The 18,319-nt window shown below is 41.2% G+C and overlaps 1 protein-coding gene across 1 annotated transcript in view; it reads right to left on the bottom strand.

The window, feature by feature from the left end:
• KPNA7 (karyopherin subunit alpha 7) overlaps window positions 1-18,319 on the bottom strand; it is a 40,419-nt gene that overhangs the window by 15,751 nt on the left and 6,349 nt on the right. Inside the window, exons 3-5 of the mRNA XM_007448861.1 lie at window positions 16,322-16,447; window positions 1,740-1,822; window positions 1,042-1,310 (exon numbers count right to left, since the gene is read on the bottom strand). Of these exons, the coding sequence (XP_007448923.1) occupies window positions 1,042-1,310; window positions 1,740-1,822; window positions 16,322-16,447 (478 nt within the window). The remainder of the gene's footprint in view (window positions 1-1,041; window positions 1,311-1,739; window positions 1,823-16,321; window positions 16,448-18,319) is intronic.

Here is an 18,319-nt window from a genome sequence, read left to right as displayed (position 1 = left end):
TCCCAGAAGGCTTTGACATGGGGCAGTAACTTCCAAATGCAACTCAGAACAAAGTCTGGGAGATGGACAGATTCTAGCCATCAGTTGTCTGCTACTTTGGCTAGAATACCAATTTTAGACCCTAGACATCTCAGCCTGTAATTCTTCAACCATCAGGCAAGGTATAAGTTATACTACACCACTCGATTTTGCCTGTTCCTTACTGCACTAAGCAAAATGAGAGATGAAATCTCTGTAATAGTTGCTTTATTTCTGCAAGCTTTTAAAAAGTAGACTTATTTTATATTCTGTGTTTGCTAATTCCATCCTCTGAAGTCCTTGGAGGTCTAATCACATTGTTTGCTTCTGCTGACTCAGTCATAGTGGATTGTTGACTTTCTGAACTTGAAATTGCTAATATTTGGCTGATCTTAATTTGTCAAAATCCTGAGGGGCCTGACTGAGTTTGTTTCCCCCAGAGAGCGTCACATTTATATTCAGCCAGGGATCCTGGAGTTCCTAACCTGACAGCACTCACTCCCCAGCTTGTGTTTTCCCGGACCACGCAGGGAATACAGCATCCAGTCCCAAATCCACGAGGCCAGTCTTAGGATTGCGTTTTCAGGGGAGACTTTTATCCTAAACTAAGCAGACATTTCCGTGTGTATTCCCTGGGCAACTTTCACTGAAGGTAGAATTCTTTTAGGGTACTGGGTGATGTAAGGGTCTGTCATAAAATCCCCACATTTCATAAGCCAAAGACTTGTCTTTTGTTCCTGAAGCCACTAAGCCCTGAGGCTGTAGGACCCCAGTCTTGGCAGGTGTCCCTAGGCAGCCTGGAGCTTCAGAACATACCATGCCTTCTAGCTTCAGCTTCAAGTTTTGGCCTCTGAACTTGACTCTGAATTTCAGAAAGGCCCGTTCTACTCTTCGCAGCATTGCTAGGTATTTATACTTAAAGTGTCTGATCTACAATACTACCCAAAGAATTCCCATCGCATGCTACTCACAAGGCCCACCATTTTCTTTGCTCCCTGCCCCCCACCGAGGGGAGAGGCTCACCTGCTATATTACCAAGGGCCCACACTGCCTGTTCACACACAGTCATATGAGGGGAAGACAGGAGCTCAACCAAGGGCTGGATGGCCCCTCCGTCCACGACAGCACGAGTCAGCTCCGAAGTACCGGAGGCAATATTGGTCAGAGCCCAGGCTGCCTCGAGCTGCAAGCGGGGATGAAGGGATGACTTCAGGAACTCCACCAGCCTGGGAATGAGCCCTGCATCAACAATCAGCTTCAGAGGAGGGTTCTTTTCCCGGGATAGCATTTTCCTTTGCAGTGTAAGAGAAAAGACAAGAACATGTCCTGTGAGGCAGGTGAGAAGAACCTCCTTTATGGATGTTCTTGGCATTCCTAACTATCAAATGCAACAACCCCCTGGGCCAGAGCTCCTTCATATCCTAGAGTTCAGCCTGTAGCACTCTGCAGCGATGAAGCAATATTTTTCCCTTTAGTTATTATCTATGAGCCGCCATTCCTGTTGAGGCCAATTTCAATTAAGCCATTCATCTCTGACCACACTTGCATATCTTAAGTTGTTCTCAAGGACAGTGCAGAGGAGCAATCTCATCTTACTTTTGGATGGACTGGCCTTTTCTTATATTGTGTGGGCATTTTGCCACTGCCAAGAAACCAAATAGGCTGCTGGAGCCCATTTCTAGCTATGCATCTGTCAACAATACAAGTCTGTTTGGCGATACCTGGCTGCCTGGGTGGCCTGGAAACATAGTTCTGGATCTGAGGCATTGACACCATTGATTATTTCTTGCAGGGTGAGGCTGACCTGCAAGGAGACATACATTCAAGTCAGAGTCTCTGCCAAAAGGAACCACAGGTCATCTAGTCTAGCCATCTATCTGATTAGAAGAAGCTGGCTTGAACACTATGTCTAAATGTGTATGCTGGTCTGTATTAGGGGAAGGAAGAACATTTGGTGGTCTCCCTGATTTGTGGGACACTCCCCATGCTCTGGGGGATAGGTAATTCCTATCATCCCTTGGATCCCCAGCACCTTTTTATCCCATGCTGTAAGAACATGCTAGTGGGTGGCAGCAAAAACGGGAGAACAAAGACCTCAAAATTCTCTCCTCCATAAAAGCAACAAGAAACCTGAAAAATAGAATCAACTTTTTTAGAACTCTGGAAACTGACCAAAGGTTTGCAGCAATTTGTTTTTTTCAAGCTGAAAAGGGTTTATTCAAGAAAAATGTCTAAATCTCAGTAAGAACAGCAAGGCTTATGGCATTTTGCCTTGCCTTATTCCCACTCCTCCCCCAGCTCTGTGGTAGCTTTGAAAACCAACAGCCCAGCAGCCACTGGAGGAGGCAGAACAGGTTAGTGCTCCCTTAAAGCCTCATTCCCAGAGAATTCTTATTATTCGATGCTTCTCGTGGTTTCCTGGGAGATCCGATTTGTAAGATTCTATTTTATTTGACTCAGAGCTCACACAATGCAAAAAGTCTTTTCCCTGGAGGTATTTGTTAAAAACAGTTAGAGGAAGTTGTTCAACTTCACAGCTGCTTGGGGTGAGGGGTGGGGGGGTTAGATAACAGTTGGGGACAAACAAGAGACTAACCAAAAAACTTAAAAGGCAAAGCTGGGAATGAGATGTTCATTGGGGCTTTGAGAACTCCGCCATGTTCCTGAAAATCTAGAAGGTCACGTGCCTCTATAGAACTGTTGCACATGCTCACAGAAAATGGAGAAGACCCTGAGGTCTCACCTCTGGCTGACTTTGAGGCTCTGTGCAAGCAGGAAGTGAAGGTTTAAGGCAGCATTGTCAACTTCCTGGTTGAATGTTGAAGGCATGCCCCAACATGCACACAGAATGCCTTGGCAAAGACTGGGTGAATTTTTGCTTCCAAGTGTGTAAGGAAATCTCTGTCCAATCATTAGCTGACCACTAAGCTAACTGAGCAGAGAATTCAGTGCCTACACATGACAAAGAATACAAACTTTACAAAATCAACTCAAAAGTCACTGAACGAACAAACAATGAGCAACAACAACAAAGCCTGGGCAAGGGGTGGGGGGCAGATCTTATATCCAAAGTTGCCACATTATTTTAAATGACTAGTTGTTAAAGAAATTACAAGACATTCAAAGTATAGCACGTATACAAGCAAAAAACAAGGCAATTAATAGAAACTGTCCCTGAGGAGCCCAGACATTGGACTTACTAGACAAAGACTTTAAATATGCTCAAAGAACTAAAGGAAAGCATGTCTAAAGAACTAAAGGAAAGTCTAAGAATGATGTCTTAGAGACATAAGAATGATGTCTTAGACACAGAACAAATCATCAGTGAACTTAAAGATGGGTCCATTGAGATTAACCAGCATGAGGGGAAAAAAGAATGAATAGATCTTAGCCAAAAGGCCAAGAAGCAAGAATAGTAGCTATTCCTATCAGTTTAATATCTGACTCATCCTCTATCCAAGGACAATATATTAAATGGATTTTTGGAACTAGGAGATGGAATAGAACTTGCTCCATCCACTCCATGCATTGACCCAGATATTACTGTACTTCCAGGAATAGTGCACCCGCTTTGAGGGAAATAAAGACTGTGTGTTTTTTTTAAAAAAACAACAAAAAAATGAAGATTAAACTTAACAGAGCCTTACAGATCAACAGCATATGCATAATAGAATGGAAAAGAGAGAGAGAAGGGCAGAAAGTATATTTGAAGAAATGATTTCCAAAAACATTGTAAATTTGATGAAGAAATTAATCTACACCTCTGAGAAGCTTAATGAACTTCAAACAGGAAAAACTCCAAGAGATCCACACTTAGACACATCATAAAACGTTGGAAGCCAAAAACAAAAAGAGAATCTTGAAATCAGGAAAAGAGAAGCAACTCACCATACACAAGTCCTCAACAAGATCAAGAGCTGATTTATCCCCAGAAAGCATAAATGACGTATTTAAAATGCTGATAGCAAGTTTGTCAAGCTAGAATTCTATACATGGCAAATTATAATAAAATGGAGAAATTAAGACATTCTCAGATAAACAAAACCTGAGAGAATCCATTGTCAGCAAACTCACTCTACAAGAAGAGAGTTCTTCAGGTACTAGAAACTAGATAATAACCAAAGACATGAAGAAACCAACAACACCAGAAAGGTAAATATAATGGTAAATATAAAAGACAGTATAGGGCTTCCCTGGTGGCGCAGTGGTTGAGAGTCCGCCTGCCGATGCAGGGGACATGAGTTCGTGCCCCGGTCTGGGAAGATCCCACATGCCGCGGAGTGGCTGGGCCCATGAGCCATGGCTGCTGAGCCTGAGCATCCAGAGCCTGTGCTCTGCAATGGAAGAGGGCACAATAGTGAGAGGACCACGTACTGCAAAAAAAAAAAAAGACAGTATAGTAGATAGCCTCATCCACCAGCAGGCAGACAGCAGAAGCAAGAAGAACTACAATCCTGCAGTCTGTGGAATAAAAACCACATTCACAGAAAGACAGACAAGATGAAAAGGCAGAGGGCTATGTACCAGATGAAGGAACAAGATAAAACCCCAGAAAAACAACTAAATGAAGTGGAGATAGGCAACCTTCCAGAAAAAGAATTCAGAATAATGATAGTGAAGATGATCCAAGACCTTGGAAAAAGAATGGAGGCAAAGATCAAGAAGATGCATGAAATATTTAAAAAAGACCTAGAAGAGGGCTTCCCTGGTGGCGCAGTGGTTGAGAGTTCGCCTGCCGATGCAGGGGACACGGGTTCGTGCCCCAGTCTGGGAAGATCCCACATGCTGTGGAGCGGCTGGGTCCATGAGCCATGGCTGCTGAGCCTGGGTGTCCGGAGCCTGTGCTAAAACCCCAGAAAAACAACTAAATGAAGTGGAGATAGGCAATCTTCCAGAAAAAGAATTCAGAATAATGATAGTGAAGGTGATCCAGGGCCTCGGAAAAAGAATGGAGGCAAAGATCAAGATGATGCAAGAAATGTATAAAAAAGACCTAGAAGAATTAAAGAAAAACAAACAGAGATGAACAATACAATCACTGAAATGAAAACTACACTAGAAGGAATCAATAGCAGAATAACTGAGGCAGAAGAATGGATAAGTGACCTGGAAGACAGAATGGTGGAATTCACTGCTGTGGAACAGAATAAAGAAAAAAGAATGAAAAGAAAGGAAGACAGCCTCAGAGACCTCTGGGACAACACTAAACGCAACAACATTCGCATTATAGGAGTCCCAGAAGGAGAAGAGAGAGAGAAAGGACCCAAGAAAATATCTGAAGAGATTATAGTTGAAAACTTCCCTAACATAGGAAAGGAAATAGCCACCTAAGTCCAGGAAAGCTCAGAGAGACCCATACAGGATAAACCCAAGGAGAAACACGCCGAGACACACAGTAATCAAACTGGCAAAAATTAAAGACAATGAAAAATTATTGAAAGCAGCAAGGGAAAAACAACAAATAACATACAAGGGCACTCCCATAAGGTTAACAGCTGATTTCTCAGCAGAAACTCTACAAGCCAGAAGGGAGTGGAATGATATACTTAAAGTGATGAAAGGGAAGAACCTACAACCAAGATTACTCTACCCAGCAAGGATCACATTCAGATTCGATGGAGACATCAAAAGCTTTACAGACAAGCAAAAGCTAAGAGAATTCAGCACCACCAAACCAGCTCTACAACAAATGCTAAAGGAACTTCTCTAAGTAGGAAAAACAAGAGAAGAAAAGAACCTACAAAAAAATCCCCCAAACAATTAAGAAAACTGTAATAGGAACATACATATCGATAACTACCTTAAACGTAAATGGATTAAATGCTCCAACCAAAAGACATAGGCTTGCTGAATGGTTACAAAAACAAGACCCATATGTATGCTGACTACAAGAGACCCACTTCAGACCTAGGGACACATACAGACTGAAAGTGAGGGGATGGAAAAAGATATTCCATGCAAATGGAAATCAAAAGAAAGCTGGAGTAGCAATACTCGTATCAGATAAAATAGACTTTAAAATAAAGAATGTTACAAGAGACAAGGAAGGACACTACATAATGATCAAGGGATCAATCCAAGAAGAAGATATAACAATTATAAATATATATGCACCCAACATAGGAGCACCTCAATACATAAGGCAACTGCTAACAGCTATAAAAGAGGAAATCAACAGTAACACAATAATAGTGGGGGACTTTAACACCTCACTTACACCAATGGACAGATCATCCAAACAGAAAATTAATAAGGAAACACAAGCTTGAAATGACACAATAGATCAGATAGATTTAATTGATAATTATAGGACATTCCATCCAAAAAAAGCAGATTACACTTTCTTCTCAAGTGCGCATGGAACATTCTCCAGGATAGATCACATCTTAGGTCACAAATCAAGCCTCAGTAAATTTAAGAAAATTGAAATCATATCAAGCATCTTTTCTGACCACAACGCTATGAGATTAGAAATGAATTACAAGGAAAAAAACGCAAAAAACACAAACACATGGAGGTTAAACAATACGTTACAAAATAACCAAGAGATCACTGAAGAAATCAAAGAGGAAATCAAAAAATACCTAGAGACAAATGACAATGAAAACATGATGATCCAAAACCTATGGGATGCAGCAAAAGCAGCTCTAAGAGGGAAGTTTATAGCTATACAAGTCTACCTCAAGAAACAAGAAAAATCTCAAATAAACAATCTAACCTTACACCTGAAGGAACTAGAGAAAGAAGAACAAACAAAACTCAAAGTTAGCAGAAGGAAAGAAATCATAAATATCAGATCAGAAATAAATGAAAAAGAGATGAAAGAAACAATAGCAAAGACCAATAAAACTAAAAGCTTGTTCTTTGAGAAGATAAAATTGATAAACCATTAGCCAGACTCATCAAGAAAAAGAGGGAGAGGACTCAAATCAATAAAATTAGAAATGAAAAAGGAGAAGTTACAACAGACACCGCAGAAATACAAAGCATCCTAAGAGAGTACTACAAGCAATTCTATGCCAATAAAATGGACAACCTGGAAAAAGGGACAAATTCTTAGAAAGGTATAACCTTCCAAGACTGAACCAGGAAGAAATAGAAAATATGAACAGACCAATCACAAGTAATGAAATTGAAACTGTGATTAAAAATCTTCCAACAAACAAAAGTCCAGGACCAGATGGCTTCACAGGTGAATTCTATCAAACAATTAGAGAAGAGCTAACACCCATCCTTCTCAAACTCTTCCAAAAAATTACAGACTAAGGAACACTCCCAAACTCATTCTATGAGGCCACCATCTCCCGATACCAAAACCAGACAAAGATACTACAAAAAAAGAAAATTACAGACCAATATCACTGATGAATATAGATGCAAAAATCCTCAACAAAATACTAGCAGACAGAATCCGACAACACATTAAAAGGATCATACACCATGATCAAGTGGGATTTATCCAGGGATGCAAGGATTCTTCAATATGTGCAAATCAATCAATGTGATACACCATACTAACAAATTGAAGGATAAAAACCATATGATCATCTCAATAGATGCAGAAAAAGCTTTTGACAAAATTCAACACCCATTTACGATAAAAACTCTCCAGAAAGTTGGCATAGAGGGAACCTACCTCAACATAATAAAGGCCATATACGACAAACCCACAGCTAACATCATTTTCAATGGTGAAAAACTGAAAGCATTTCCTCTAAGATCAGGAACAAGACAAGTATGTTCACTCTCACGACTATTATTCAACATAGTTTTGGAAGTCCTAGCCACGGCAATCAGAGAAGAAAAAGAAATACAAATTGGAAAAGAAGTAAAACTGTCACTGTTTGCAGGTGACATGATACTATACATAGAGAATCCTAAAGATGTCACCAGAAAACTACTAGAGCTAATCAATGAATTTGGTAAAGTTGCAGGACACAAAATTAATGCACAGAAATCTCTTGCATTCCTGTATACTAATGATGAAAAATCTGAAAGAGAAATTAAGGAAACACTCCCATTAATCATTGCAACAAAAAGAATAAAATACCCAGGAATAAACCTACCTAGGGAGACAAAAGACCTGTACTCAGAAAACTATAAGACACTGATGAAAGAAATTAAAGATGATACCAACAGATGGAGAGATATACCATGTTCTTGGATTGGAAGAATCAATATTGTGAAAATGACTATACTACCCAAAGCAATCTACAGATTCAATGCACTCCCTATCAAATTACAAATGGCATTTTTTATAGAACTAGAACAAAAAATCTTAAAATTTGTATGGAGTGGGCTTCCCTGGTGGCACAGTGGTTGAGAGTCCGCCTCTCTATGCAGGGGACACGGGTTCGTGCCCTGGTCCAGGAGTATCCCACATGCCGCGGAGCAGCTGGGCCCGTGAGCCATGGCCGCTGAGCCTGTGTGTCCAGAGCCTGTGCTCCACAACGGGAGAGGCCACAGCAGTGAGAGGCCCACGTACCGCCAAAAAAAAAAAAAAAAATTTGTGTGGAGACACAAAAGACCCTGAATAGCCAAAGCAGTCTTGAGGGAAAAAAGCAGAGCTGGAAGAATCAGACTCCCTGACTTCAGACTATACTACAAAGCTACAGTAATCAAGACAATATGGTACTGGCACAGAAACAGAAATATAGATCAATGGAACAAGATAGAGGACCCAGAGATAAACCCATGCACCTATGGTCAACTAATCTATGACAAAGGAGGAAATTATATACAGTGGAGAAAAGACAGTCTCTTCAGTAAGTGGTGCTGGGAAAACTGGACATCTACATGTAAAAGAATGAAATTAGGACACTCCCGAACACCATACACAAAAATAAACTCAAAATGGATTAAAGACCTAAATGTAAGGCCAGACACTATAAAACTATTAGAGGAAAACATAGGCAGAACACTCTATGACATTAATCACAGCAAGATCGTTTTTGACCCACCTCCTAGAGAAATGGAAGTAAAAACAAAAATAAACAAATGGGACCTAATGAAACTTAAAATCTTTTGCATAGCAAAGGAAACCATAAACAAGACAAAAAGACAACCCTCAGAATTGGAGAAAATATTTGCAAGTGAAGCAACTGACAAAGGATTAATCTCCAAAATTTACCAGCAGCTCATGTAGCTCAATATCAAAAAACAAACAACCCAATCCAAAAATGCGCAGAAGACCTAATAGACATTTCTCCAAAGAAGATATACAGATTGCCAACAAGCACATGAAAGAAGGCTCAACATCACTAATCATTAGAGAAATGCAAATCAAAACCACAATGAGGTATCACCTCACACCAGTCAGAATGGCCATCATCAGAAAATCTACAAACAACAAATGCTGGAGAGGGTGTGGAGAAAAGGGAACCCTCTTACACTGTTGGTGGGAATATAAATTGATACAGCCACTATGGAGAACAGTATGGAGGTTCCTTAAAAAACTAAAAATAGAATTACCAGATGACCCAGCAATCCCATTACTGGCCATAGAGAAAACCATAATTCAAAAAGACACATACACCCCAATATTCATTGCAGCACTACTTACAATAGCCAGGTCATGGAAGCAACCTAAATGCCCATCTACAGACGAATGGATAAAGAAGATGTGGTACATATATACAATGGAATATTACTCAGCCATAAAAAGGAACGAAATTGGGTCATTTGTTGAGACGTGGATGGACCTAGAGAGTGTCATACAGCGTGAAGTAAGTCAGAAAGAGAAAAACAAATATCGTATACTAATGCATATATGTGGAACCTAGAAAAATGGTACAGATGAACCAGTTTGCAGGGCAGAAATTGAGACCCAGATGTAGAGAGCAAATGTATGGACACCAAGAGGGGAAAGCGGCAGGGGGTGGGGGGGGGTGTGATGAATTGGGGGATTGACATGTATACACTGATGTGGATAAAATGGATGACTAATAAGATCCTGTTGTATAAAAAAATAAATTAAATAAAATTCAAAAAAGAAGAAAAATGAGGAAAAGCATAGAACAGAACTGACCCAACACACAGCTTGGATCCAAAAAAAATAAAATAAAATAAAAATAAATAAATGAGACAGTATAGATGTATTTTATTTTTTATTGTAAGTCTTTCTTCTGACTTAAAAGACAACTGCATAAAGCAATAATTGTAAACCTATATTAATGGGCACATGATGTGTAAAGAGGTAACTTGGATGATAATGAGAGCAAAAGCAGGGAGGGAATAAAGTTATATAGGAGTATTGTTTTATATACTATTGAAATTAAAATGGTATTACTCCAAACTAAGTAACCAATGGATAAAAAGAAGAAGATTCCAGGGAACTTAGAAAATACTTTGAGATGAATGGGAAAAAAACATACAATATACCAAAACCAATGAGATGTAAATAAAGCAGAGCACAGAGGGAAATATGTAGCGATAAATGCAAGTATTGAAAAAGTAGAAAGCTCTCAAATCCATGACCTAACTTCCTTCTTTAAAATATTAGAAATGAAAGAAAATTAAACCCAAAAAACATCAGAAGAAAGGAATATTAAATACTAGAGTGGAAATAAATGAAACAGAATGAAAAAAATAGAAAGGAAAAAAATAATCAATGAAACCAAAAGTTGGCTCAAAAGAGCAACATAAATGACAAATCTTTAGCTAGACTGACCAAGAGAAAAATAGATGAGACTCAAGTTACTAAAACCAGGAATAAAATTGGGAACATTACTACTGAATTAACAGAAATAAACAAGATTAGAGAAGCTATGAAAAAAAGTATACAAACAAATTAAATAATGTAGATGAAAGGGACAAATTCCTAGAAGCACAAGCCAAAAGTGGCTAAAAAATAGAAAATCTGAATAAACCTATAACAAGAGATTGAATTATTAATTAAAAAAAAAATTCCACAAAGAGGGCTTCCCTGGTGGCGCAGTGGTTGAGAGTCCGCCTGCTGATGCAGGGGACGTGGGTTCGTGCCCCGGTCCAGGGGAATCCCACATGGCTGGCCCCGTGCGCTGCGGCCGCTGAGCTTACGCGTCCGGAGCCTGTGCTCTGCGGCGGGAGAGGCCACGGCAGTGAGAGGCCCGCGTACCGCAAAAAAAAAAAAAAATTCCACAAAGAGAAGCCCAGATACAAAAGGCTCCACCGGTGAATCTTTACAAACATTTAAAGAAGAAATAACAGCAATCCCTCACAAATGCTTACAAAATATAGAAGAGGGAACTTTCTAGCTCATTCTATGAGTCCAGTATTACACCAATATCAAACTGGACAAAGATATTACAAGAAGTACAGACCAGTATCCCTCATGAATATATCTTAAAATCCTCAACAAATTCTAGAAAACAAAATGCATCAACACATGAACAGGATTATACATCATAATCAATTGGGATTTAACCCAGGAATGCAAGGGTGGTTCAACCTATGAAAATCAATGTAGCACACCATATCAACAGAATATATGGGGGAAAAAAATACGATCATCTCCACAACTGCAGGAAAAGCATTTGACAAGATCCAGCACCCTTTCATGACTAAAAAAAAAGAAAAACATTCAACACAAACTAGGAATAAAAGGGAACTTCCTCAGTCTAACAAAAGCATCTACAAAAAACTCACAGCTAGCGTCATACTCAATGGTAAATGAATGAAAACTTCCCCCCTAAGATCAGGAACAGCATAGGATATCCACTCTTGCCACTTTTATTCAACACAGTATTGAAGTTCAAGACAGGTTAATTAAGCAAGAAAAAGAAATTAAAGGCATCTAGATTGGAAAGAAAGTAGTAAAACTCTTTCTGTGTGCAGATGACATGATCTTGAATATAGAAAATCTTAAGGAACCCACACACCAAAATTTAGAGCTAATAGACAAGGTTCAGCTAGGTTTCAGGATAACATACAAAGATCAGTTGTATTTCTGTACACGAGCAATGAACAATACAAAATTGAAATTAAGAAAATAAGTATTTACAGTAGCATCAAAAAGAATAAAATACTTAGGAGTAAATTGAACAAAAGAAGCACAACGCTTATATGCTGAAAACTATTTTTAAAAATTAGAGAAGACTGGGCTTCCCTGGTGGCGCCGTGGTTGAGAGTCCGCCTGCCAACGCAGGGGAAACGGGTTCGTGTCCCGGTCCGGGAAGATCCTACATGCCGCGGAGCGGCTGGGCCCGTGAGCCATGGCCGCTGAGCCTGCGCGTCCAGAGCCTGTGCTCCGCAACGGGAGAGGCCACGACAGTGAGAGGCCCACGTAACGCAAAAAAAAAAAATTAGAGAAGACTTAAGTACATTGAAAAATATCCTATGTTCGTAAACTGGAAGACTTAATGTTGTTAAGATAGCAATACTCCACAAACTGATCAATGCAATCTCCATCAAAATCTGAGCTTCCTTTACTGAAAAAATTGACAAGCCAATTCTAAAATTCATATAGAAATTCAAGGGATCCCAAAGAGCCAAAATAATCTTGGGGGAAAAAAAGAACAAAATTGGAGGACCCACACTTTCCAATTTCAAAACCTACTACAAAGCTACAGTAATCAAGTCTGTTGTGCTGGCATAAGGATAAACATATAGATCAATGGTAGAAATTTCATAGTCCACAAATAAACTCTCACATTAATGGTCAACTGATGTTTGACAAGATTGTTAAGACCATTCAATGGAGAAAGAATAGCCTTTATGGTGCTGGGACAACAGGACATCTATATGTAAAACAATGAAGTTGGACCCCTACTCATATCACTTACAAAGATTAACTCAAAATGGATGAAAGACCTAAACATAAGAGCTAAAACTATAAAACTCTTAGAAGGAAACATAGGCATAAATCTTGGTGACTTTGGATTAGACAATGGATTTTTAGATATGATACCTAAAGCACAAGCAAACCAAAGACAAAATATAGTTAAATTGGACTGTTTCAAAATTTAAAACATTTGTGTTTCAAAGAGTCTATCAAAAAAGTAAAACGACAGCCCACAGAATAGGAGAAAAGATTTGCAAATCACATAACCGCTAAGGGTCTAATGTTCAGAATATATAAAGAGCTCTTTCAACTCAATAAAAAGACAAATTGGGCTTCCCTGGTGGCGCAGTGGTTGAGAGTCCGCCTGCCGATGCAGGGGACATGGGTTCATGCCCCGGTCTGGGAGGATCCCACATGCCGTGGAGTGGCTGGGCCCGTGAGCCATGGCCGCTGAGCCTGCGTATCCAGAGCCTGTGCTCCGCAATGGGAGAGGCCACAACAGTGAGAGGCCCGCGTACCGCAAAAAAAAAAAAAAAAAAAGACAAATTACTTGATTTTAAAAATTGTCAAAGGGTTTGAATAGACATTTCTCAAAAGGAGATATACAAATAGCCAGTAAGCACATGAAAAACTGCTCATCATCATTAGTCATTAGGAAAACATCAAAATTACAACAATACAACCTTTCACACCCATAAAATGGCTCTAATCCAAAAATGAACAATAATAAGTGTCGGTAAGGACGTAAGAATGTACAGTGATACAGCTGCTTTGGAAACAGGTTTGGCAGCCTATCTGTTTCCTATTTGTACTGTAAAAAATTACCAGAAATTTAGTGGCTTAAAACAAAGTTACAGCCTAGGGTTCTAGGGGTCAGAAGTTCATGATCAGTTTCATTGGACTAAAGTCAAGATGTTGGCAGAGCTGTTTCCTCCTGGAGGCTCTGAGAGGAGAGTCTATTTTCTTGTCTTTTTCAGCCTCTAGTGGGGCTTCCTGTGTTGCTTGGCCTTTGACCCCTCCCATCTTCAAGGCACTACACACTCATCTCTGCTTTTGCTCTGCCTTGTCCTTCATCCTTCTTATTATTATAAGGACAGATAGGATTACATTGGGCCCATCCAGATAATCCAGGATAATTTCCACATCTCAAGATCCTTAATCTGGGGACTTCCCTGGTGGTGCAGTGGTTAAGAATCCACCTGCCAATGCAGGGGACACGGGTTCGAGCCCTAGTCTGGGAAGATCCCACATGCCGCGGAGCAATTAAGCCCGTGTGCCGCAACTACTGAGCCCGTGTGCCACAACTACTGAAGCCCGCACTCCTAGAGCCCATGCTCCACAACAAGAGAAGCCACCGCCATATGAAGACCGCGCACCACAACAAAGAGTAGCCCCCGCTCGCCACAACTAGAGAAAGCCTGTGCACAGCAACAAAGACCCAATGCAGCCAAGAAAAAAGAAGCCCGCACTCCTAGAGCCCATGCTCCACAACAAGAGAAGCCACCGCCATATGCGCGCCGCGCACCACAACAAAGAGTAGCCCCCGCTCGCCACAACTAGAGAAAGCCTGTGCACAGCAACAAAGACCCAATGCAGCCAAGAAAAAAAAAAAAAAAGAAAAAGAAAAATCCTTAATCTAACCATATCTACAAAATCCCTTTTGTCATATAAGGTAACATTCACGGGTTCTGGGGATTAGGATAGGGAGATATTGGGGGTGGGGGGACATTATTCAGCTCACCACAAGCACTGCCTCAAAGAGTTAAACTTAGAATTATCATACGACCCAGCAATTCAACGGCTACGTATAACTGACAGAACTGAAAATATGTCCAGACAAAAACCTGTGCATAAAACGTTCATAGTGGGGACCTGGTGGTCCAGTGGTAAAGAATCCACCTTCCAACGCAGCGGACGAGGCTTCGATCCCTGGTCAGGGAACTAAGATCCAACATGCCACGGGGCAACTAAGCCCATGCGCCACAACTACTAAGCTGGCGCACCTCAACAAGAGAGCCTGCGTGCCACAAACTACAGAGCCCATGCGCCCTGGAGCCTTCATGCCACAACTAGAGAGAGAAAACCCACACGCCACAACTAGAGAGAGAAAACCCACAGGCCACAACTAGAGAGAAGCCTGTGCACCGCAACAAAGAGCCCGCGTGTCACAACGAAAGATCCCGCATGCCTCAAGGAAGGTTCTGCATGCCACAACTAAGACCCGATGCAGCCGAAAATTAAAAAAACTAAAAAATAAAAATAAATTTTTTTGAGGAAAAAAAAAAGTTCATAGTGGCATTACTTATAACACCTCAAAAATGGAAACAATCCAAATGTCCATCAACTAATGAATGAATAAACAAAATGTGGTATACAATGAAATATTATTCACCCACAAAAAGGAAAGTACTGATACATGCTACAACATCAATGAACCTTGCAAACATTTTGCTGACGGAAAGAAGCCAGGCACAAAAAGCTAGGTATTATATGATTCCATTGATATGAAATATCCAGAATAGGTAAATCCACAGAGACAAAGTAGATTCATGGTCATCAGAGGCTGGGGAAGGAGGAGTGAGGAGTGACTGCTTCGTGGGTGTGGGGTTTCTACTGAGGTGATGAGTATGTTCTGAAATTAGTAAGCGGTGATGGTCTCACCACCTTGTGAACAAACTAGAAACCACTGATTATATTCTTTAAAAGGGTGAATTCTGTGGTATGTGAATTAGAATTTTAAAAGGAACATGCTAATATAGGATAAAAAAGAAAACTCTTTCATAGTTTTGTTTCATAGTTTCATCTTCTTTGGGTGGCAGGAATCCTAGGGACTCCTCTAGACGAATGAAGCTGGGTAGAGCAGGGTTCAGAGTCCTACGGCAATTCAAAGAATGATCACAGCCATCCCATTTGGTGGACAGTAGAACATCATGGGATCCACTTGCCCAGATTGAACCAATCTCTGCCCTCTAAGAGGCTTAATCCTAGCAGAATGCAAGGATGCACATGGATAGTTAACATAACAGATCATAAAAGACATGAAGACACAACACCATCAGAGTTCTAACCCTCCTAAGTCAGGGCATTCTGCAAAAGATTCACCACAACAATATTGGCCTGGAAGTACCCCAGGTTTTGCCTTGAGTCAGGTTGGGGTGGATGGAGAATGGAAGCTAGATGACAGCATTCAAGTCCTAGGTAAGATGTGACATGTCGAGTGACTATGTGCCTCCAGTGAGGGAGAACCTCCATGACCCCTCATTTCCTGTGTCCAGCTGAACGGCAGCAAGTGAATTTTCAATGAGATGCAGCATCTTCTCCACCCTCTGTTAGAACATAGATCCCAGACTCACGGCCACAAAGCTAATGACACTTAGCTTTCTGAAAACACCAGTTTAGTTCTAATCACCATCTCTCTACCCCTTTCTTTAAAGGAACTCCGTTAGAGCTTGCAAGTTCTGACTCAAACATTTTCAACGCAGAGAAACTTACTAAGGATGTATTTTACACCCAACTGCTCTAAATGCCATGTTCCCAACGTACCCCTTTGGTCTGTTGCTCAGAAGGGTCAGGGGAGACATCCGTGATGTTTCTCCTCTTCAAGGACTGCTCATCCTTCTTGGCTTTCCGGAGCTCCAGGCTGACTGCTATCCTCTGCTGCCGCCTCATCTAATGAGGAAAAGAATGGGAGCCCTTAGAGCTGGGAAGTCAGGTTGTCACCCTGTTTAGCCTTTAGAGCACACTTCAAAGCATCCAATTTCACTTTTACAGATGCAACAGGCTGGAAGAGTCCAGATCACACAGCTATAGTCAATAGTCAGCTCTGTTAGCCTCCTCTGCTTCTTTCTCCTCAACCACCTCTAGAGAGATCATCAATCTTCCTCCCAAAGTGAAGGAAGACCGTTTACACCCACCCATTGGCCAGCCAGGATTCTCAGGTGTAGAGACCTCTGAGCAAAGCATCCCATTGCCCTGAATCTGAGCACATCTTCATTGGTGCTGATTACTTCCAGAGAAGCAGGCCTGTGCCTTCTAGCTGTGGGCACCCAGGTGGGGCAGGGGACTGAAGGGAGCATCCTGGCTCCAGATGTCCTTGACCATTTCCACTGTTGGGAATCAGCCTACAGGTCATTCAAACCTTGATCCAATCCCAAGAGTTTTACTTGGACACCAGACTTGAGGAAGATGGAAAATCTAAAAGCAAACCCCCCTTTTCTTCTTTTATCAGGCAAAACTCAGACCTTACAGTATTGAGAATCCTGGGGAAATGACTTAATCTTTATGGATAGATGAGTTTTAGGTTGAAGACTTTAAAATATTAATTATAAGGAAGTCAGTGTGTATTAGATACTTCTGGTTCCTTAAAGGAGCTATTTGAGCCTTGCTTGAAACTAGGGTCAATGGGAATTCCCTGGTGGTCCAGTGGTTAGGACTTGGTGCTTTCACTGCTGGGGACCGGGGTTCAATCCCTGCTCAGGGAACTAAGATCCCGCAAGCCATGCGGCACAGCCAAAAAAAAAAAAAAAAGAAAAGAAAGTAGGGTCATTGTGGTGTTATCCGGAAATGCGGGGACACACTGGGGGCCTATGGAGCCAGTTGTTGTGTTGCTCCCATCACTAAGCGGCCCTTCCCCATAGAGAATTTGGTACCTTTGGCTTCTACCTTCTCATCTCCTGGCCCTTCCTGCTGCTGTCCCCATAGAGGGTTTGATTTCTTTGTTCTAATTGGTTTCCTTTAATCTGCGGTTGTCTTGGAAGCCAGACAGCCAAGCTTGTTGGAAAGGGTGTAAGTAAGAGGGATTTGGCTTTGGACAGTGTTCAACTGGGTGGCTATGCCCTTGTGCTCTCCTTATCCTCGGCTGCCTTTCAGATTCCCAAGGCGTAGCCAACTTGATATGTCAGTCAAGATACATAGATATAGGACACAGAGCTAGACAGAAAACTTGGAGACCAGAGAAGCTGAATGAGAGATTCACACACAGCACAGCCTCCCTGGCCCAGCCCTCGTGCTCATCCCAGTAGAGAGAGCAGTCTGGACTTTTCACTTCTGAGTCCTATTTCTCTTCAAGGCATGCTGGTTGGTACCTGGATTCCCAACATCTTAGCTCCTTGGTAAGCCCCCTTGACATGCAGAGCTGCAGGTAAGCATCTATATACCAGGCACTTGATGATGCTACCCAGGTCCTAAGAGGTAGGTATCAGCCCTGTTTTATAGATGAAGAAACTGAGGCTCTGAAGTTCAATAGTTTCAAGATCACATGGAGACCTTGATCTGAGTCTACAGTTGTCCGACTAAGTCCATGAGGTTTGATCCTCCCCACCTTCAATATTTTACTATGAAATTTTCAGATATACAGAAAAGTTAAAAGGATTATTCAGTGAACATCCATGCACTTACCCACAATGAACATTCTGCTATACTTGCTTGTTCACCCCATCTAGCCCACTCTCCACTATTTTTTTTTTTTTTTTTTTTTTTGCGGTACACGGGCCTCTCACTGCTGTGGCCTCTCCCGTTGCGGAGCACAGGCTCCGGACACGC

Source organism: Lipotes vexillifer, unplaced genomic scaffold, assembly GCF_000442215.2.
Source record: "Lipotes vexillifer unplaced genomic scaffold, Lipotes_vexillifer_v1.1 scaffold778, whole genome shotgun sequence".
NCBI lineage: Eukaryota > Metazoa > Chordata > Mammalia > Artiodactyla > Lipotidae > Lipotes > Lipotes vexillifer.
This window is presented reverse-complemented; position numbering and strand designations above follow the sequence as displayed.